The sequence below is a fragment of the Lepidochelys kempii genome, chromosome 1 (assembly GCF_965140265.1).
Source record: "Lepidochelys kempii isolate rLepKem1 chromosome 1, rLepKem1.hap2, whole genome shotgun sequence".
Taxonomy (NCBI): Eukaryota; Metazoa; Chordata; order Testudines; family Cheloniidae; genus Lepidochelys; species Lepidochelys kempii.
Genome location: NC_133256.1, coordinates 295080420 through 295103965, shown reverse-complemented (window position 1 = coordinate 295103965; position 23546 = coordinate 295080420). Strand labels below are relative to the sequence as shown.

Sequence of the window (23546 nt, the reverse complement as noted above, 5' to 3'; positions counted from 1 at the left end):
GCCTCTGGTCAGGAGGGGTTTTATAGCACTGTATACAGAAAGGTGGTTACCCTTCCCTTTATATTTATGACAGGGGGTGTGCAATGAAATTGAAAGGTGGCAAATTCAAATCTGATAAAAGGAAATACTTTTTCAGAGAACACATAAATAGTGGAATTTGTTGCCACAGGATGTTGTTGAAGCCAAAAATTTAGCAAGATCCAATATGCGATTGTACATTTATATGGATAACAAGAATATCCGGAGTTGCAATATTTAATGCTAACAGATTTTGGAAAAGATATTAAATGTCATGCTTCAGGGTGTATGTAGACTAGTGTCTAAGTATTAGGGATAGGAGGACACTTAATGTGATTATTCCACCCACTGCTTAAAGCAAGATTTCTTGTACCTCCCTCTGAAGCATTGAAGCTGATGCTGGTCACTGTCAGGAACAGGATACTGGATAAACTGGACCATGGATGTAATCTAGTGTGGCAATTCCTATGCATTGAAGCTGATGCTGGTCACTGTCAGGAACAGGATACTGGATAAACTGGACCATGGATGTAATCTAGTGCGGCAATTCCTATGTTCCTAAGTGAGTAAATCACGACACATCCTGACCCTATTATAAAAAAGAAATTGCTGAACCCAATGTGAACCAAAACTGGCATTTTGGCATTGATTAACTACTCTGTAAACCAATTTCCAATCTCCTGCAACATTGGCTACCACCATAAGAAAAAAAAAGTAAATGTTTAATATTTTAAACAAAATGATTAATTTCTAACACTGGAATTCTCTTTATTATTGTTAAGCCATTTTTATGGAGGGACTTTTTCTTGTTTAAAATATTTTCACACACAGGGCTCCCACACTTCTCAAGCAAGTTGGTGACTACCTTCATTTGACTCAAAACTACCACATTTAATGAGAAATTTTGGGTGAAATTCATATCTGTGTAAATGAGAACATCTCCATTACAGCAAGTGGAGCTGTGCCCGTTTACACCAGGTCTGAATTTAGCCCTTCATATTCAGGCACATTTCACAACTTATTCATTGCGGTGGAATTTTCCAAAGGTTTCAATGATAGTTTAACTCTGCTTCCACAGAAGTCAATGGGAGCTTTACCACTGACATTCCAACTTCAATGGGAACAGAGTCTGGACAACACTGAGAGCTTCTGATATTCCCACCCTTCTGCTTCTGAACTTTCAGCTTGCTGAACTCAGAAAAATGAATACCCTGCACAAGACAGGTTAAATATCCTCAGCCCAAATCAGTGGGCGTCCATATTGTGATTCTAATCTACTCTGAAACAGCAACATGCTCAAAATGCAGAGAGAGAAAAACAAACTTGCATACATGAAATTCATATCTGCATTATTCATCAGCATCAAACTTCATTCTTTATCTGCAAAGTGCTTAAGCACAAATCATCCTTCCCTGACAAAAGCTTACTTCAGCGTTTTGATTTTGGACTTGCAACAAACCACCATAAACCATGAATTACGTTGCTGACATTTTGTTTACGACCATAACCGGGGCACCAAACACCATAAACTACTGAGGCTGCTGGGGACTGAATTCGGTAGCTGTTACTGCTGAACACAATGAATGTGAGGAAAATAATCCAGGCTGCAAATTTCCAGCAATCTCAGACCTAGGTGTTATATCACTATTATCACTCCCATGTCATCTTCCAAAAACACATAAACACTGCAGCCAGCTTACAACAGTGCTTAGGAAGCTAGTAGTTTGAATGGTACAGATAGGAATGTGTGAGCCTCAAAAGATTTGGAGGAGTGTGTTGGATAAATCCTACAAAATGTGAATAGCTACCCAGAGCTTAACTGAGGGCCAAATTTTGCTTACCCAACCCATGTTCGATAAGATGTACATTTTAAGGTCTTCCTTCTCCCTCCTCCCATCCCGCACCTCCCAACCCAATCACATCACATGACCATAACACTGCCCAATTTCCCCTCCCCCAACACCATTCTCCTGCTCCAGAGGCCTCCTGTCTTTCTATTTCATTGAGAAAGGAATCAAGGGTGGAACACCCTCTCTTTTGGACTTTGGCTGGTTCCTTTATACAAATTTTGTAAATTCCAGGCCTTGCCCAGGTCAGAGAAACCTCCAAACACACTGGTCCCTTGATACAGCAGAGAGCTCCTAAATTAGAAACCTGGAAGATGGGAGCCAGTCCAGCAGAAATTGCCAGATGTGCTGAAATCCAAAGATATTTCAGCAACAGGGGAAGTTCTTATTCAAATGTTTCTGGACAAAAATGGCCTTGAGCTTTGGGCCAATTCTCTTTATTTTGCAAATCCTTTCTTGTAAAGGCGCATCAGTCAACTTACACCAGAGATGAATTTGCCCCAAACTGCTCAGACATGGGCAAAACCTCAAAATGAATGGTTTTGCTTACGTTCAAATAAAAGTGGATGCTTATCTAGACTTATAAAAACCCTTTGGGTCTAAGAGTTGGTCTAGAAATCTTGTACTTTTCTGACATTTCTCTTGCTTTCTTTTTCTGCACAGGTCAGGCATAGTATTCTTTTGCTGCATTTGGGAGCTTCCACTCCTGGTCCTGACATAAACCCGCAAAGTGAAGTGAGGAATTTTTTTTAAAAAAGTTTATAAATCTTTTTGAACTTCAGAAAAGCTTTGGTTCAGTTAGAGTTCTGGTTGGAGGTTTACCTTGGTTCTTAGTTTATCTGAGCAAGTCTGTCTAACTAATATTGGCCCCAAGATGTTCAGCTTTCTGAATTCAATAAATTAGGCTGTGTCATATCATCACACTTTGTTCTGACTTTATGTCCTATTTGAGACACAATGCCATAGCTTCAGTCCAACAAAAAATAATGCAGTGTGATAACAACAGAATATCTAACCTCCCTTGTGCTGTTACATATTTTAAAGTTTAGAGTAGCAAACAGTCAATCTGAAAGTGTTCCATTGTTAGTGTCTGGGGTTATCAACAGCATGCAGGTATTTTCCTGAATTAAGTCTAATCACTTGTCCCTTTCTGTACATATTTACTAATGAGTTGTTGATGCCTTGTAGAAAATCCTAAAAAGCTTTCTATTTAGCAGCAATTCTGTATTTCTTTTTCCTTGGCTTCTCACTTTTATAGAAATGGGATCATTGTTGCTTAGAAGAAGTTTAAATGCTCATCTTTAGTGATGGACACACTGCAAAAAATTTAGTATATCTGAGTTTTAAGTTGGTTGAACAACCAAATGTCTAGTAGACAGCACCAAATCACAATGTTAAAGCTAGAAGGCAAATACAGTATGACAGTCACAGATAAAACCTTGTGTTTGGATGGTTACCAACTAAATATTTTCATGGACAATTAGTTAGTGCATCACTTGTGTACAGACAGATTTTTCCAAAACTATTTGGCATATTCTAAAATCTGTCTGACCAGCATTGAAATTTAGCCAGTTCTTGATGGAGAAGCTCAACTTTACAAAGTCAGTAGCCAGGTAGCTAATCCACCTGGGAATACAGGCTTTCAAATGTGGTAAAAATACTCTGAAGAAGTGGTGAGAGGGATACTGAAAAGGTAACCCTTGCTCTTAGTGGAAAGCATTCTTTGAGTCTGCATCACTGAGATTAATTCCATTCCTTCCCTTTGGGATCGACACTGCCTACAGACCTGAGCTTAAACAAAGCTGAGCAACTCACGCTGTGGGAGCGTTCCAAGTTTATAATGACCAAATATGAAGGAATATGCACAATTTTGGTCTAAACAAACCAGAACAGAACACGCAGCCTTGTTTGTCTTAAAATAGCCTTTAGAGTAGAGGCTCATAAATGCTTCAAGACTAAGTGCTTCATACAAGGAGAGCTGCATCTTTAAATAACTGTATACCCACTAACTTGCTGTTCCCATTTGCGAGAGCCTCTGGAATGATTCTACACAGCAACAACCCCCCATCACCACCTCCAGTGTTTCCAAGCTTCTAATGTTATTCTGCAAACTGCCGCTTTCTAAAGGCAAAAAGAAAAGGAGTACTTGTGGCACCTTAGAGACTAACCAATTTATTTGAGCATGAGCTTTCGTGAGCTACAGCTCACTTCATCGGATGCATACCGTGGAAACTGCAGCAGACTTTATATAAAGAGTAAAGAGTTGTCACTTTGGATGGGCTATCACCAGCAGGAGAGTGAATTTGGGGTGGGGTGGGGTGGAGGGTGAGAAAACCTGGATTTGTGCTGGAAATGGCCCAACCTGATGATCACTTTAGATAAGCTATTACCAGCAGGACAGTGGGGTGGGAGGAGGTATTGTTTCATATTCTCTGTGTGTATATAAAGTCTGCTGCAGTTTCCACGGTATGCATCCAATGAAGTGAGCTGTAGCTCAAGAAAGCTTTATGCTCAAATAAATTGGTTAGTCTCTAAGGTGCCACAAGTACTCCTTTTCTTTTTGCGAATACAGACTAACACGGCTGTTACTCTGAAACCTTTCTAAAGGCAGTAATTCTATGAGCAGTAAAAGCAACATCATAGTACCCTGGGAGTGAGCAGTGGCCTATTCGACCCCCTGAATCATTCTTTGCAATAGGACAAGTTTCTTAAAGAGGAATATTTTAGTGTACAAGGTAATTGGAGAGGAGGAACTGGCTGGATAAGCTTCATTTCTGCATGTAAAAAAATAGTTTCCTCAGTCTACTTCACCCCCTCTGTGATGTCACTGATGAGAGAATGTGGTGATCTTTACAGCCTGCTAGCACATACAGGGGTCACCTGTTTAGTAGCATTTCATTTTGGAAAATCTCTCCCTAACCACTGGACTATCTTTCTTCTCTGTTACTCCCCTTTACAGCCAGCTAGTGAAGAAAGCCAGTCCACAGAGAGGCTGGAACCATCTCTTTGCTCTCTTTGGGTTGGAGAGTAAGCAGAGATAAGATCCTGGCTTCCCAAGAGCAGGGACTGCAATTCTGCCTGGCTTATACTGGCTGGGCAAAGAGGATGGGAGAAGGGCTGCTCACAATCTGGTCCCAATTATTACTGCACACAAGCAGGTATGAGGCCAAAGAGATTCTGTTCCTGGCTCAGCCGCAGACTTCATATGTGACCTTGGACTAGTCGCTGCATCTCCCTGTGCTCTTCAGTTCCCCATCTGCGCAGTAGGGAAAATAATACCTCCTTTCTCCCGTTTTTGTCTTATCTATTTCCGCTCTAAGGTCTTTGGGGCAGGGACCGTCTCTCACTCTATGTCTAGACAGTGCCTAACACAATGGATCCCCAATATCAGCTGGAGACTCTGCACATTATCATTCATAATACAGTAATAATATGTGACCTATTAGACATTTTCCTCTTTATTGGGTACTGACCTTCACATGATTCTCCACTCGGTGAAAACATCCCATTGTCATGGTAGCCGTCCCTGCACTCACAGTGGTACCAGCCAGGCAGGTTAATGCAGTTAGCACGGCTGTCACATTGAACAAAGCCATCTGAGCATTCATCAATGTCTGTTCAGCAACCAAAAAAGAAAACAGGAAGTCACACAGCTGAATCCGTTACATTAGTCTGCTGACAATACAGTATCTGCTGCATTACTAAAATGGTTTTAATCAATATTATTGGACCCCCATAATGGTTAGCAGTAAATCAGAAAAGAGATTGAATTTTTTAACCTCTTCCAATAAAAGCTGTAGAATAATAGTAAGGCCATACTAATGAATGCAAAGGACTATCTAGAAGCCTTCTCTATTGTTAAACATTAATAATTAATTGAATCACACCAAACTGTAAGCAGTCTGTTATCTATGTAAACCTCCCAAAGCACTAAGAAAGAAAAGGGTCCCAATTCAAGGAATAAATACTATATTTCCAACTATTAACCCCTTGATCTATCCAGACTGTCTGACATAACTAACATTATGTATCTCACTAGCATATCAAGACAACAAATCCCTACTCTCACTATCAGAGAAGTAATGCTCTTCTAAAATATTGGACAAAACTACTGGTGCAATCTGGCTGCATTAAAAAGAGTACCTGTAGCCAGGGGGTGGGAAAGGGAAATTAGATATTTTACTCTTGGTTCTTGTTTTAAGTAAATGTTTTCCAAACCAGACCAGATTTCCTTCCTTCCATTTTTTTCTTCCCCAAGAAGAAAAGGACATCTTCTGGACTTGATTATGTTTCCACTTATACCAGCTTTACACTGGTGAAATGCCATTATCCTCAATGGAGATACTCCTAATTGACAGCAGTTACTCCTGCTCTGAGCGTAAGTAAGAGCAGAATCAGCCTTCTATCACAAAACATGGTGAGTTCTTATTGACACAGTGCAACTTACTTTTCTCCTCCTGATGTGGATCTCTTAAAAGTTAGCCTTCCACTGACTAGACTTCTTCCAAAGACCGCACCCTTGAAGGATTTCTGGACACCTTAATTAGGTCCAGTGTACAGCAAGGCCTGCCCTACTGAATTCTAAAAGCTCAGTACGTGAGCTGATTTTATAAACTAGGTGCATCATGCTGTACCTTACATTACATCCGGGAGGCCAAATTCTACCCTTCCACACCTGTGCAACCCCATTCCCAATACAGACTATTACAAAGTAGCACCCATTCTCAGTGATGTGACTAAATGATGTTAATGAGCGGCACGTAGTAGGGCAGTGGAAACAAACAGGGATATAAAATATGACCTTCATTATCAAATCCCAACATAAGTTTCTTGAAATCTGGAAGGAATTGTGCTTTACACCACATGCGGCACAAAGTTCTAGAAACCAGCAGAGTGAGTCCAAGTCTGCAATGACTGACCTCTTGGCCAATGCTAGTGATAGAACTGGGGACCTTCAGTGCTAGAAGTATAAGTTATAGTTTGAGCTACAGAGCAAGGATGTGAAGTGTGCAGCTGTAATGGACCTAGTATCATCTGTCAATTGGTCACAAAGGGGGACATGTAACACACTGAGCAGTGAGTCACATACAGTGGGTCAAAATCCTGCCCTCAAACCCTGTTGGCTCACATTAATGTGATCTGTTATTTCCAGAGAGGACAGCCTACTCTTGTTTAAGGAGCTAACTACGAGATGTAATAAGTATCATCTCCCAGTAACGTGAGTACATATCACCACTCTACCCTCTTATGGAAACTACCCTTTGAAAAGTAAAGTTACAAATCAAAGTTTCCTCATCCCTACACACCACCACCGTCAGTTTGGAGGAGCTGAAGTAGTACAATATTTCAGGGACACTTGAGGACTTCATTGCATAGTCCTAATTTAGCCAACCACATTCATCCTTCTTGTTGCATTTTTTCTATTCATGCTGTTGGGTGTTTTATTTACATATGAAATAGACGCAGACCTACCCTTTTGTATTAAACGGTTGACATAGTTACTTTTTACAGTTATATACATAGTCAAATTACCACCATATTGACTTTAAAATGGGTTATAATTAATCACAGCGCCTCTATTTCTTCTCATTAATATATCTCTCCCTGATTATAGCACACACTCTGTCAAAACTCTCTCTAGTTACTCTACTTTGGTGCTCACTAACAGCATCAAACTCTACTGTAATGAGTCTCATTCAAAAATGCTTTTGCCTTTGTCATAAATATAAAGGGAAGGGTAAACCCCTTTGAAATCCTTCCTGGCCAGGGGAAAGCTCCTCTCACCTGTAAAGTGTTAAGAAGCTAAAGGTAACCTCGCTGGCACCTGACCAAAATGACCAATGAGGAGACAAGATACTTTCAAAAGCTGGGAGGAGGGAGAGAAACAAAGGGTGTGTGTGTCTGTCTATAGTCTCTCTTTGTTGGGGATAGACCAGGAATGGACTCTTAGAACTTTTAGTAAGTAATCTAGCTAGGTATGTGTTAGATTATGATTTCTTTAAATGGCTGAGAAAAGAATTGTGCTGAATAGAATAACTATTTCTGTCTGTGTATCTTTTTTGTAACTTAAGGTTTTGCCTAGAGGGGTTCTCTATGGTTTTGAATCTAATTACCCTGTAAGATATCTACCATCCTGATTTTACAGGGGGGATTTCTTTATTTCTATTTACTTCTATTTTTCTTAAAAGTCTTCTTGTAAGAAAACTGAATGCTTTTTCATTGTTCTCAGATCCAAGGGTTTGGGTCTGTGGTCACCTATGCAAATTGGTGAGGCTTTTTATCCAACATTTCCCAGGAAAGGGGGGTGCAAGTGTTGGGAGGATTGTTCATTGTTCTTAAGATCCAAGGATCTGGGTCTGTAGTCACCTAGGCAAATTAGTGAGGCTTTTTACCAAATCTTGTCTAGGAAGTGGGGTGCAAGGTTTTGGGAAGTATTTTGGGGGGAAAGACGCGTCCAAACAGCTCTTCCCCAGTAACCAGTATTAGATTGGTGGTGGTAGCGGCCAGTCCAAGGACAACGGGTGGAATATTTTGTACCTTGGGGAAGTTTTGACCTAAGCTGGTAAAGATAAGCTTCGGAGGGTTTTCATGCAGGTCCCCACATCTGTACCCTAGAGTTCAGAGTGGGGGAGGAACCTTGACAGCCTTTGTCTTAAAAAGATGGTGGCCACCCTGTCTATTAGGGACTTAGGAGGAAATATCCTTGGGTTCAAAAACCAGAACATTCAACTCTGAAGCATATCCCAAGACAGGGATTCTCAATCTTTTTCTTTAAGGCCCCCCCCAACATATTATAAAAATTCCATGGCCCACCTGTGCCACAACAATGGTTTTTCAGTAAATTAAAAGCTGTGGCCAGCATTAGGGAGTAGCCAGCAGAGCAATTGCCCAGGGGCCCATGCCACAGGGGCCCCCGCAAAACTAAGTTGCTCAGGCTTCAGCTTCAGCCTCGGGCAGCAGGGATTGGGATTTGGCTTTCTGCCCTGGGCCCCAGTGAGTCTAATGCTGGCCCTGCTCTCTCTGAAACCTGCTTATGGCCCTCTGGAGGCCCTGGACTCCTGGTTGAGAACTGCTGTCCTAAGACACCAATACAATAAGCCCCGCCATAGTATTCAGAAACAACTTTCAGCTGTTCAGTTTGTCTAGCTCTCGACCACTACAAACCTTCTTTATAATGAGCAGACAGGAGACAGCAAAACTTCAGGAGAGTTCAAGAGATCAGAGAAAGATCAACAAGAATTCTGTTGCTTAAGTGAGAAAAAGCTGGTTTGTAGTCTGCGCCTTATGCGACCGGTGTTCACTCAGATACTGGCAGACCATAAAAAAAAAAAAAAGGTCTGAAACTTTGGAACTTCCCACGTCACTGGGGAATGCGCAGTTTGAGAGCTAGCTTGCTTGCCAGTACATGACCTATGGCTTGTCTACACTTACTGGGGGATCAACGAACCGTGATCAATGCATCTCCCGTCGACTCCTGTACTCCACTGGATTGAGAAGAATAAGGGGAGTCGATGGAGAAACTCCCGTCGACATCATGCAGTGTGGCCCCCGCGGTAAGCAGATCTAAGCCATGTCGACTTGAGTTGCGCTATTGATGTAACTCAAATTGTGTAGCTTAGATCGACTTTTCCCTGTAGTGCAGACAAGGTCTAAGTCATTGTGCTAAAGGCTGGGGATCATATGTCCAATACACGACAGCTTGTTGGGGTGGGCTGAAGGTGCAAACCCCACAGAATCAATGAAGCACGCAGTCTAAGGGTATGTTTACACTACGAAATTAGGTCAAATTTATAGAAGTCGATTTTTAGGAAGCAATTTTATACAGTCGATTGTGTGTGTCCCCATTAAGCACATTAAGTCAGCGGAGTGCGTCCACAGTACCGTGACTAGCGTAGACTTTTGGAGCATTGCACTGTCGGTAGCTATCCCACAGTTTCCACAGTCTCCACTGCCCATTGGAATTCTAGGTTGAGCTCTCAATGCCTGATGGGGCAAAAACATTGTTGTGGGTGGTTTTGGGTACATGTCGTCAGTCGCCCCTCCCTCCATGAAAGCAACGGCAGACAATCATTTTGCACCTTTTTTCCTAGCAGATGCCATACTGCTGTCAGCAGACGGTGCAGTAGGATTGCTAACCATTGTCGTCATCCACCGCTTCCACTGCAATTCTGCTCTGCTGCTCTTGTCTCAATAGTGAATTTCTTTATGTTGTCTGTCATGTGCTCCCAGGTACTTGTGTTCTTCCTTGGGAAATGTGCGTGGTGCTAACTGTCGTCCTCCACCGCTTCCACTGCAACTCTGCTCTCCTGCTCTCATGAATCCACTTCGCAGGTCCTCTAGTCATTCTTTATAAATATCTATTCTTGTGGCATCCAACGTCAGCCACCGCTTCCACTGCAACTCTGCTCTCCTGCAGACGCCATACCATGGCAAGCATGGAGCCCGCTCAGCTCACCGCTGCTGTTGTGACCATTGCAAACACCTCGCACATTATCCTGCAGTATGTGCAGAACCTGCAAAAGCAGGTGAGGAGGTGATGACAGCGCGATCACAAGGTGTTTGCAATGCTCACAACAGAAGTGCAAGAATACCAAGATGAGAGCAGCCCTCACAGTTGAGAAGTGAGTGGTGATAGCCCTCTGGAAGCCAGACAGCTACCGGAATCAATTTGGAGTGGGTAAATCTACTTTGGGGGCTGCTGTGATCCAAGTAGCCAACGCAATCACTGAGCTGCTGCTATCAAGGGTTGCTGCAATAGGGTTCCTTAACTGCGGTGGAGCAATAGACGGAACACATATCCCTATCTTGGGACCGGACCACCTTGGCAGCCAGTACGTAAAGCACAAGGGGTACTTTTCCATGGTGCTGCAAGCACTGGTGGATCACAAGGGACGTTTCACTGACATCAACGTGGGATGGCCGGGAAAGGTGCGTGACGCTCGCATCTTCAGGTCCGTTTGAACAGCTGCAGGAAGGGACTTACTTCCCAGACCAGAAAATTACCGTTGGGGATGTTGAAATGCCTATAGTTATCCTTGGGGCCCCAGCCTACTCCTTAATGCCATGGCTCATGAAGCCATACACAGGCACCCTGGACAGTAGTAAGGAGCAGTTCAACTATAGGCTGAGCAAGTGCAGAATGGTGGTAGAATGTGCATTTGGATGTTTAAAAGATGGCTGGCACAGTTTACTGACTAGGTTAGACCTCAGCAAAACCAATATTCCCATTGTTATTGCTGCTTGCTGTGTGCTCCACAATATCTGTGAGAGTAAAGGGGAGACGTTTATGGTGGGGTGGGAGGTTGAGGCATGGCCGATTACGCGCAGCCAGATACCAGGGCAATTAGAAGAGCACAGCTGGGTGTCCTGCGCATCAGGGAAACTTTGAAAACCAGTTTCATGACTGGCCAGGCTATGCTGTGACAGTTCTGTTTGTTTCTCCTTGATGAAAACCCACTCTCTTGGTTGACTCTACTTCCCTGTAAGCCAACTGACCTCCCCGCTTCGATCACCACTTTCAGAGGCAATAAAGTCATTATTGTTTCAAAATCATGCATTCTTTATTAATTCATCACACAAATAGGGGGAAAACTTGCAAGGTAGCCCGGGAGGGGTGGGTGAGGAGGGAAGCACTGGGTGGGGTAGTGGATGAGGGGAGGAGGGAAGAACAAGGCCACACTACAGTTCAAAACTTATTGAATGCCAGCCTTCTGTTGCTTGGGCAATCCTCTGGGGTGGAGTGGTTGGGTGCCCGTAGCCTCTCCCCAACCACGTTCTTGGGCATCTGGGTGAGGAGGATATGGAACTTGGGGAGGAGGGCAGGCGGTTATACAGGGGCTGCAGCGGCGGTCTGTGCTCCTGCTGCCTTTCCTGCAGCTCCACCAGACGCCTCAGCATGTCAGTTTTGCTCCCCCATTAGGCTCAGCATTGCATCCTGCCTCCTCTCAGTGTGCTCCTCCCTCCTCTCATCGCATTCATTTAACGCTTTCCTGGACTCTGCCATTGTTTGCCTCCATGCATTCTGCTGAGCTCTTTCAGTGCGGGAGGACTACATGAGCTCTGAGAACATGTCATTGTGAGTGAGTTTTTTTCGTCTTCTAATCTGCCCTAACCTCTGGGACGGAGATGATAGGGTGAGCGTGGAAACATTTGCAGCTGCAGGAGGAAAAAAAGGGAGAGTAGTATTTAAAAAGATACATTTTAGAGAACAAAGGGAAGACTATTTCTTACTGAATCAAGTGATTCACATTACATAGCACATGTGCTTCACCCCCCGCCCCTCCACCGTGTGGCAAAGTATCAGGGAAGATCCCTAGCCAAACACGAACAACTCAGCATGAATGGGCCTCCCCCCTCCACATGGCAAAGGCTTTTAGAGTACCTCCACGAGAGCTTCATGGAACAGAAATCCTCCAGGGACATCTCCATCCCTGGACACGTTAACAGACTTTTCCAGTAGCTATACTGGCCGCAAATGCATCCCAAGTCTTCAGGGCAAATTAATTATTAAACTCGCTTGCTTTTAAACCCTGTATTATATTTACTAAGTAACACTCACCAGAGGTGCCTTCTCCGGCTTCATGGTCCGGGATCCCGCCTTGGGAGGGTTGGGCGGGTATTGGCTCTAGGGTGATGAACAGTTCCTGGTTGCTAGGGAGAAGGGATTCTTCACTTGCCTGCTGTGCGCTATCCTCAACCTCCTCCTCCTCCTCATCTTCCTCATCCACAAAATCCTCATCCCTGTTGCATGAGACTCCCCGCTTGCAGGTGTCCACGGACAGTGGTGGGGTAGTGGTAGGGGCCCCCCCTAGAATTGCATGCAGCTCATCATAGAAGTAGCATGTATGGGGCTCTGACCCAGAGCCACCGTTTGCATCCTTTGTTTTTTGGTAGGCTTGCCTCAGCTCCTTAACTTTCATGTGGCACTACTGTGTGCCCCTGTTGTGGCCTTTGTTGTAGCCTCTGTCCATCATGCCCTTGGAGATTTTTGCATATATATTGGCATTTCGTCTTTTGGAACAGAGTTCTTCTCCCCATAGAGCGATCAGATCCAGTACCTCCCATTTGGTCCATGCTGGAGCTCTTTTGCGATTCTGGGACTCCATGGTCACCTGTGCTGATGAGCTCTGCATGGTCCCCTGTGCTGATCAGTTGGCTATGCTGGCCAAACAGGAAATGAAATTCAAAAGTTCCTGAGTCTTTTCCTGTCTACCTGGCCAGTGCATCTGAGTTGAGAGTGCTGTTCAGAGCAGTCACAATGGAGCACTCTGGGATAGCTCCCAGAGGCTAATACCGTCGAATTGCATCCACATGACCCCAAATTCGACCCAGTGAGGTCAATTTTAGTGCTAAACCCCTCGCCGGGGAGGAGTACAGAAATCGATTTTAAGAGCCCTTTAAGTCGAGAAAACAGGCTTGATCATGTGGACAGGTGCAGGATTAAATCGAACTAATGCTGATAAATTCGACCTACACTCGTAGTGTAGACCAGGGCTAAAAGGTGGAGGGGGTAGAGAGTTGTTGTTCTGACTTGATGCAAATCTTTATAGCTGCTCTAAATAACATGCATTAAAATGACTTGATGGCACATTTCTCCCATTGAAAAGTCGAATTTACTTATTGGGGATGATGGAGAGGAAAGAGGGTGATTAAGGCCAAAGTAACACAGACGAATTAAAAGAGGCCTGTGTTCCTCTCTTCAGAGCAATTTATTTGTGGAGCTGTATGCTTTCTAATTATGAATACAGCATTGCAGGCACAGGTTTTATGAATCTTGATGAGATCACTTACTGATTATTCAGGAAAAACAAGCCTTGAATGACATGTCAGTTTGGTAAATTGACAGCCAAAGTAGCTATTCTGTATTTATTTGCAAACTAACTGACAAAACCTATATCATAAAAAATATTACTTGGGATGAAATGCTTTTACAGATGTCAATAAGCAACGAAATACATTCTCCCAGGTTCCTTATGGCTGAATACAAGATGTTGAGTGGAGTTATGTACGATCCCTAACATGAAATGTACTGATGGAAGCACTCTGTTGGTCTTTAGGAAATATCATATTCTCGACTGATTGTTTGCCTTCAAATCATTTCATTTTACCCAATGCCTGCATCAGTGTTGAACAATCCATTGTCCTTTAAATGGTTTTGCAGCAAACAAAAGTTTCTCCCCACAACTATGGAAAAAAATTCCAATATGTCTTCTTGTCGTTTATAAAACATAGATTTCTTTAAGTATGAAATCAGTTCCTAAGAAACTAACAATTTTAAACATTAATTACAATAATGAGTCTCACTGCAGCAGGACAAAATACAACCACCACAACTCTGTGAAACAAGTAAAAAATGTAGAAGGAAAGCATTTAGAAGAGTTGAACTGCTTATTTCACAGAAATTCTTCTTGACAGTTGAATAAAAGGATTTCTATTTTCAAATGGGCAAAAGATGGCTCAGGAAGGACTGTGAAAAGATCTACAACTAACATGATCTTCTTAGCAAAGGAAAAGCAGCCAGAAGAAATTTTTCTCTCTGCCATAGTGAAATGTTCTCCGGTGAATCATCTTGCAGCTGCTCACTGAGAGGTATGAGTTGACAAAGGCAGAAGAACTGATTGAAAAGTTTTGCCTGGCCAGTGGCTATGGTAGATCAGTGAGTTTTGTGCAGCATTAACAGCTCTAATGAGCTCCTGTTTTATGCTGTACTGGTTAGGCACAAGAAAACTGAATGCTACTCATATAAGAAGGTTACCAAAGCAGACATTATCCTACTTCTTTTATTTAAAAAAAATCCCACTTACAAAGAATGGTATAATTCAATGAAGGGCCATGCTTGGCATGTGCTTTGTTCAGAGGGGGCTGGTGACATCTGAAGGCAGGTAGGCAAAATAGACAAGGAAAAGTGCTGCTCAGAGCCAATTTATTTTAGCAAGAATGATCAAACTGTATCTTATTCTAACACGGCAGATAAATTCCTCTTGTGTCTATGCTGAAAAGACTGTTGGTTTTGTTTTGAGGAGTTCCTTATATAATCAGTGAGACATTTTAAAGAATATTTAATTCCACGTCTTTCACTTTGCTCAACAAAATGTTTGGATGGTGGCATGAGAAATCATGGAGTGCGGGGATGGCTTAAAGAGAAAAATCTACAATCCAACATGTGTGGGAAATAGGATTGCCAGTTTTGGTTGGATGTATTTCTGGAGATTTCATCACATGATATAATCTTTAATTAAAGATTAGTCTTCAATTCCTGGATACTCGAGGCCAATTCGTGAGGCTTGGCAACCCTAGTGGGAGAAGACAGCATTTAGAATCTACGTGATAGGACACACCCTTTGGCTCTGTGGGCCTATAGCTGAAATCCTGGCCTCACTGAAATCAATGGCAAAACTCCCTTTGACTTACATGGAGCTGGGATTTCACCCTATATCTTTTTCCTTTGTCATTTACACAGTACAACATGTACCAAATCCTCCATCCTGCCAGGCTTTGTGTGTGAAATTATGTGGCAGCTAGTGAGAGCAATCTTCACCTTCAGGATGAGAGGAACACAAAGCCACAACTGCTACTGTAGTCCAAGGCCGCAGCAGCCCCTGCTCCTGCGGCAGTCCAGCTCAATGGGCAGGGGTGCTGGAGCAATTCGTATTGTGGGGGTGCTGAGCGCCATTGAACCAACCTGTAAACCCTGTATTTAATGGCAACCCCTTTAAGCCAGAGGGTACGGCAGCACCCCTAGTTCCAGCACCTGTGTCAGTGGGATCTGCACAGTGATAGATCTGCCACTGAAATTTCTGCTTTTCTGAAAGCCATCACTCCCCTGCCACTAGGACATGTTGCTCCAGTGGGGCTGGATTCAGCTAAATATGTGTATGTGTGTATGTGTGTGTGTGTGTGGGGGGGTGTTAAGGCTCTGCCCAGCGCTTCCTAAATACTCAGCCCCCATGAAGCAGTACCACATTGGCTCTACTGTCACAAAATGTGGCGATTTGCCCCCAACACCATTTTGTTTAAAAAATACAAATTGAACCTACCTATGATTTTAAAAACTAAAATAAGCCAAACAATTCACTTCTGTACTTCCTTACGTTAATCTATTCTTTTGGATGAAAAAATGCTTCCAAAATCTTGCAAACTGAAGCTATTCTAATAAAATACACAGGTAGCTACTATGCCTGGCATTTTGGAATGAAGTACCACATACATCTAACTTCCTTTAGCATAAAAAAACCCCTTGCATCTTCTAAATCATCTATATTTATGCCTCATAAGCACTTGTTTCCTGAACTGTGGCGATAGCCTGCTGTAACTCTTTTCTATTGTATCCCTTGCTTTTGGGAAGACTAAGAAAATTTTGCTTCTTGGAGAGCTGGAATGTAACAGTCTATGTCGATAACTGATAAAATCAAGGTAAAATACAAACCTTTGCAAATTATCGACTGGTACTACATACCATTGCTGCAGTAAAGGAAATGGAGTAGCTGGTAGCCTGATTAATATGATTCGAGAATGTCCGTATATAAGAGCCTTTGAAGACTCACAATGGAATCAAATTGCTTTTTTAAAGGCAGGCTAATTCTTTCATCCAACTATAGGCCTCTTGTCTGGTCAATCTATGCTCAGCACAAGATGTGGGCGGAGGGGAGCAAAGATGGATTTACACCATCTTTGCATTCCTCTTACTTCAGTTGTTGTTGGATCAGACCCCTATTTAGTGGAGTTATTCATATTTAACATTAAGCACCAAATTCTGCTCTCAGAGACACACACGGACATCACAGGTGTAACAGAGCAGAATTCAGCCCTAAAATTCTTCTATTTGTAAACAACTTGTTCATCTCGATACAAACTGAAGGTCTGGCAATCATTTTCCCTCAAGGAGAAAATATCTCCAGATATCTGCAGGATATTTCAACTTAATATTTTTCCATTCTGAACGTTTTTCAAGGGAAGGGTAGCAGGACACCCTACATTCTTCGGCTGTCAGCTGACACTGCCAATTAGTAGAGACATGGTAATCAGTCTACTGGTAGCTGGATAGACACTACTAAATGTTTCACACAAGCTTATGAACAGCCAATAGGTGCTAATAACTTTTAGTCACTTGTGACCTGGGCTAAATGTGAAATAGCAACTCAGAGGTGAAAGTCTTTCCACCCCTGTGCTAACTCCCAGAGCCACACAGTCCCCAGCCACTAACATACAGTACTGTAAATGAGGTTCATCTGGTGAAGACACTGAAAAGGGAAATCATTTCAATACAGATCACAGAATAAGGAGATACAGCAACTCTAGAGATACTTAAAAATAGTAGAAGGTGAACCTGAAATGGTCGTTACCTTCTAGTGTCCTTTGGCTCAGCCAAATACTAACATGCCCATAGATACATCAATCCACTTAAAAAGGTGGTTTTTCTGCAGAGGATGCAGAAGACAGTGAAGATGCTCACAGCAGGTAGCAAGTTCTACATGGAAAACACAATACCCAGCTTAGGCTTGTTTGACAACTTGTTTGGCTCATGAAGACTCAGAAAACACTGAGTGCAATAAGGAAAGGACTTTGTCCCATACAGTGTTCAATACACTCGAAATCCATTGAATAATATACCTGCTCCATTAACTCAATCTTTTAGAGTACCTGGGGAAATGTTTCATTTTCCCTGCAGCAAGTTCTAATTCACCATCTTTTATATTTAAAAATAGAAAATTGTTTTTGCGGTTTTCATGTGACAACAGAGTTCGAATACTTGAAGAGATCCTGCTGTTCAATTGGATCTATGATGTGAGATCTGACTTGGATCTGCCCCCAGTGGGGAAACTAAATAGCCTGAAACTAGTTCGATATACAGCAGCTATCTCTTTTAAAACACGATATCAGCATTTGGGATTTCCGTCCCGTTGAACTACTGCTACATATGGTTAGAATATAAACATCATACAGAGGGGTGAAAAACAGAAAAATACAGAGCTGAGGTAGCTGAACTAAGTCAGGAAGATTTCAGTTTTAGAAGAAAACCAAAGTTATTCTGAATGCCTCTTAAATTTGTTTTTATAAAGGCCAAATCAACTCTTTTCTTCTAATGTCGCTGCTTGTACCCAAAATAACTTCCCTTCTTAGTTATTAAAAATTCTACAGCCTGTTTTCTTCTGGAATCTTATTCTGTTTATCCAGTTTGCTGTGAATGTTAAAAGATCTGACATCACATTCTGAGTGCAACCAGAATTTCATTCACCATATAGGATCTCCAAACAAAGGTTCCACTGAACCACAGGATTTTCTTGAGTGTTACTATATGTGGACTTCCACAGCTCACTGAAAGTTTAATTTATTTATTTTAAATATAAAAGATCAGATTATGGCTGGCTTGTGAGATACAGAAGAAGAAGAAGAAAGAGAGTTATGCATTCTTACCTTGTGCCATAGCTCAGCACAAACCCTGAACACAAGGGTTCTTCACTATAGCACGACAGATACTAGCCAAGTAAAAGAAGAGTTGAAGGAAGGGATTGAAGGTAGTGCTATGGCTCCTCTCCCAGCACCACTCTGGGGAATTGGGCCAGTGCAGGAGGAAGTGCACCTTGAAGTCCTTGAAAGAGTGGTGGAATTGCTGCTTCTGTGTATCCTCCCCAGAGCTCCAGCAGAAATTCTGGTTGAGTCAATTTAAAGCCATAATCTCGCCCAAGAGGTAGGAAATTAGTTAGATCAAAGAATACAAAAGTAATTTTCAAATCTACTTCAACAGGCTGAATTAATACTCTAGGTTTGTTCTTCGCCATAAATTTCCTACTGTCATGTTGCATGAAAGAATGAACCTACTCTTAAAACAGGTCAGTTTTTTTACCATAGCACAAGCACGATTGCATTTTTTAAAGTATCCTGTCCATGGAAAACTAATTTAGTTCCATTAATGAAAAAAAAAGCAAAATGTGATTGAGGATGTAATACAGAATTATAGTTCATTAATTCTTCAAGTGTGTAATTTTCCAGACTCCTGATCCCCCATTGATTTCTGCACACCCCCATAGGTCCTGCTAAATGCCAGCAAAAGGAAATTCAATCGTGTTGTTATTTCATGTGTGGCAGTGGCAACGCTCCAAAATTAGATAGAAACATTATGAAAGGGATTTTTCCAGTTACTGCTTCACCATGCAGCCCTGTTCACATTTCTTTGTTGTCAAAAATTGATCAATCACAGACTCACAGACAACTGAGACTATGACAGTTTCTCATTATGCAGCCAATACCATCAAAGGATATGACACTTGCAACAATTGAAGATGATAATTCAGAACACCTAATTAGGCATGATGAATTGGATGCATGCTTGAATTGTTTAAAAAAATCAGGTAATATATTTTTCCACTAGGATCTGTGAAATGGGTTACGTCAGTGTCCATTAAAGAGTTAGACTAATTGATAGTACTGAAGTTCTATTTTTAGATGTTGATTAAGATACAGTTTTGCTTTCAGTTTGTGTATATTCTGTAATGCAGCAACCAATCTTCAAAAATAATTGCATGCTTCTGCTTCACTGTTAACCTTTCCTCAAAAAAAGTAAACGATTTTCCTGAGAGAAAAAAAACAGTTTCCCTTTCAAAGTATATGGAAATAGCCATTTTTGGGCTACAAACTTGTCTTTGGGATTTATATTGCTTCATTTGCAAATGTCAGTAAGAGGACAAATTTACTTGCAGTACTTTCTTAAAATGCTGTCAATTAGCGGCTATTAGGAACTGAAGCCTAAAGAACTTGCATAGGTACATTATGTCCAAAGAGAAAGGATTTCATTTTGCAAGCTATTGTCTGAGTCTCATTTCAAAAGGGCTATCCTCTGTCTTCAATCCACATAGTAGAGCCCTTATTGAAAAGAATGTGAATTCCATGTGTGGATGAAGTATGTGTCCCTGAGTTTTTATACAATATGCTTGATCCCAAACATTTCAGGTCAGATTCTGGCTACAGCATACAGTGGCACATGCTAGAAATCTTGCTTCCAATAGTAGGGCTAAACCCCACTGAAGCTTTTGTGTCTTTCCATCAACTCCAATGGCCTTTAGTTCAAGCTGGAGGAATGCAAGGCAGAAGTTTCGGATCATTTTAAAGCCCTTCAGATACTTGTCCATATTCCTCCATGAAAGGAAACATTGAGTGGCAATGCCAAGGTGTCAAGGGGTGTGATTGAAGTTAATGTGTGTCTTCCAATAGAGCCCAATTGTGGAATGGTACTCATGCTGGCAAGCACTTACTCACTTACATAGTCTCATTGACATTATTAATTAATATTGAGATGTCCACTTGAGTGACATGGATGTAAACCCATGGTCTGAATCTCTACAGGGAAAGTGCTTTCTGCTACCATCTATAGGTGAACCAGAGGAAGAGACAGAATAAGCTGGATCTTATTTGCAAGTTTGTTTCCTGCCATCTCAGTGCAAATAGTTTAGTTAAATTACATTTATGCTTTGAGTGTAGGGATAACAAAATGTTGTTATCCTTACTGTGTGACGAAAGGGTAACAGAACTGTACTTAATAGGCCCTGAGTGAGAGTCACCCTAACCAAAGTCTTAGTCTTGCATCGCTAGGTAGTTGAACTTGGACAGATAGAAAGAGAGGAGAGCTCCTACTTTTGGCTAGGAATAAATCCGTTGTGGCAAGGTCTCTGCTTAAGGATCATATATGACATTGAACCCCCTTCCACTGTGCAAAAATTGAGCTGCGTGAACTCTAGTCAGGGCCCTTCTTCCCAGCACTACGAGAGCTGGGTTAGATTGTGGCACGTCTGGACTGGGCCTGGTACAAAGAAGGCATTGTGGCAAGAGGCATAAGGTGTCTCTTCATGGAAACCAGGCAGTGCTTCCACCTTTAATGTTTGTCCCTGGCCGAGTGCACTAACAGACTCTAGGACTTCACTAACTACCAACAGCAAACCATGAGTGGGATGCAGCCAAGTGGAAAAGGAGAAAATGATGTGTTAAAGGGATATTTACTCATTGGATGTTCACACAAGCAGATGGGGAAACTGAGGCAAAGGACTACTGTCAAAGACAGTATGGGGGTGGGTGTTTTATTATTTGGTATAAAATATTGTTGATATATTGTTGTTGTGTTTTCTCCTTCAATAAACCTTTCCTTGTTTTATACACAGACTCACAGCTTGAGAGAGGGCAAGTATTGCCTGTCAAGGGCATGCAGGGAAGGTGTTTAAATTTTCTCGTGTTGGTGACTGATTGAAACATCATTGAACCTGGTGCGTGTGCAGCCTTTCATTTAAGATAGCTCTAAGAAACAGTTAAGCTTCTTTATGAAACAACAGCAGGCTCCACCCAAATCACTGACTCATGTGAGACCTCTCAGGAATTTGAACTATATGAGAAAGGGGCTTGGTTGAGTATTGTTTTTGATAGAGGTGCGTATGTGCATGTGAGAGAGAAACAGGAGAATCACATCGAAACACACAGAGATAGAGCAAATAGCCAGACTCTGCCTGAATAAGCACTGAGAGCCTAGCCCTGAGAAAAGCCTAGAGAAAGTGCTTTTGAGCTGCGTGCTTCCTGAAAGGACCTTGGAGCAAGAAACTAATTCCTGTGGTTTGATTCCTCCTGTGTTCAGGGAAACAGGAGTTTGTACATTCTTTGTACATGCATGGAATTGCATCAGAGATACCTGACTCCATTGTTGTTCATTTCTCCTCCTAACAGAAAGAACTCAAAGGGCTCCAAACTTTAAGTTTGGCTAAACACTCAGGTCAAAAGGGGGTTACACCAAGTTTCGGGGGGAGGGGGGGAGGGGTGCTCAAGCCAGTACTGTTTGTTAATTTTAAGAGGAACTTCTGGATATTTGAATCCAGATTTTTTTGCTGCCAACACCACCAGGCAGAAATTATTTGATTAAAAATTGAGAATTTTTAAACATGTTTACAGAATTCAGTAAATCAGCATTTCCTAAATAGTCAACATACTCTGGACCCTCAGCCTGCACTGCTATTCTTTAGTGTGAAATCAACTCGATGTGGCACAAAACTGAGGAACTGTAGAAAAAGAGTGAACGTACTGTACAAATTTGTTTTTCTTGGCTTACTCCTAAAAATACAAGTTTGCAAATTAATTTTGGCAGGTTTTCAATGATAAATAATAAATATCTATTTCAACTGGAGACTGAAGCCTTAGGAATATATTTGGTGCATATAGATACCCACACAATGACAAGCAAGAGAGAGAGAAAAAAGATGTAAGGATGGAAGCATTATAGATCTTATTTCCACTAATAGTAGAATGTCTCATAATTCATAAAAGAAAGAGCTTAGAATGAGTTATGAAGGTCATTCCTTATTTCTTTCATATATGGCAAGAAATTCTATTATGGTACTGTCCAGCTGCATTGTACATGTTCTATTATGCCATTTTAAGAACCTAATAATTCAAATGTTTGCTTTTATTTCTTTTAATAAACAAATCATGTGATTTCCCAGAACAAAATAATAAATAAGTATTTGGACACTTCAAAACATCCTCCACAGGCATATTTTAATAAAATATTAGAACTTTCTTTCTCCTCAAACATTTTTGCCTAAAGTTACTTTTTCTGATCTCCTACACATGAGAGAGTATAGACTGGCTCACGCCAAACAAAACACTTCCCTTCTCCCCCAAGCCCTCTAAAAAAAGTAAACCTGGATAAAATTTGGCTTTCTAGCATTTTCAGCCTTGGAGTAGAAAAAAGTCTTTTGTTATTTCACAAATACTCTGAGGAAAGCAGAGAAAAAATATAGAAGTCAGTCAGAGTGTAACTCAGAGAGAGAAACTGGAGAGAAAAAAAGACCCAAATAAAAGCAAGCAGTGCAGGCCACTATACAGGAAGAGAGAGAGGAGATGAGGTAAGTATGGTTCATGCCTGAAGGAATCATGGTTCATCCACATATGCTGTTTATGAGAGTATAATTCTCAGTTTCTTTATCCTTTATGTACATGGAAGTGGAATGCCCCCGTTTCAGCCCTGTGCGATAGTCCCCCTTTCAGTTTGTTTTTCCTCATCCCCAGTCCCCCTTTTGAAAAATATAGAAATACACTTAGTACTTTTGGGACAGGCTACTTTTGCCTCCCCAAATTTTGAAATGTTACTGATGGCCTCCTTGGCAATGATCTTAGTGCTCTGGATCTCCCCAGGATATCATTTAGGCCAAGAGCTTAGCAGGATTCAAGAAATGATTAGACATTTCTACAGATAATGAGAATACACACAGTTACATTACACAGAAATATATATAAGCCAAACACTAAGCAATGGGGTCTAAAGTTACGCCATAAATGTCCACTATCAGAGACAGGATACTGAAGTAGATGGAACACTGCTCTGATCTGTATGGCAATTTCTAAGTTCCTGTGAGCTAATTCTCTTTCTTTTGCATTTGGGTTGCAAAAGAGATTCCTGCAGAATTCCACAGAATTCTCTGTGCCTTCAAAAGCTGTTCAGTCTTAGCAAACAGTTTTTAACACAGATACAAATGGCCACACATCGCTAATAGCAGTAATACTACAATCACAATTGTCCCACTATATTTACCACTTATTGGTCAGTGAAAAAATAGGCAGGCAAGGATTTAAAAAAAGGTTGCCTGAAATTAGGTTCTAAATCCCTTAGTTAGGCTCTAAAATAAATGATCTCAGTAAGAGTTAAGGTGT

General features: G+C 41.7%; 1 protein-coding gene across 2 annotated transcripts in view; it reads right to left on the bottom strand.

Moving 5' to 3' along the window:
- The window catches only part of NELL2 (neural EGFL like 2), a 238016-nt gene that overhangs the window by 15431 nt on the left and 199039 nt on the right, over positions 1 to 23546 (bottom strand). For both annotated transcript variants that reach the window (XM_073328000.1, XM_073327999.1), the window contains one exon: positions 5339 to 5479. In XM_073328000.1, coding sequence (XP_073184101.1) covers positions 5339 to 5479 — 141 coding nt within the window. The remainder of the gene's footprint in view (positions 1 to 5338; positions 5480 to 23546) is intronic.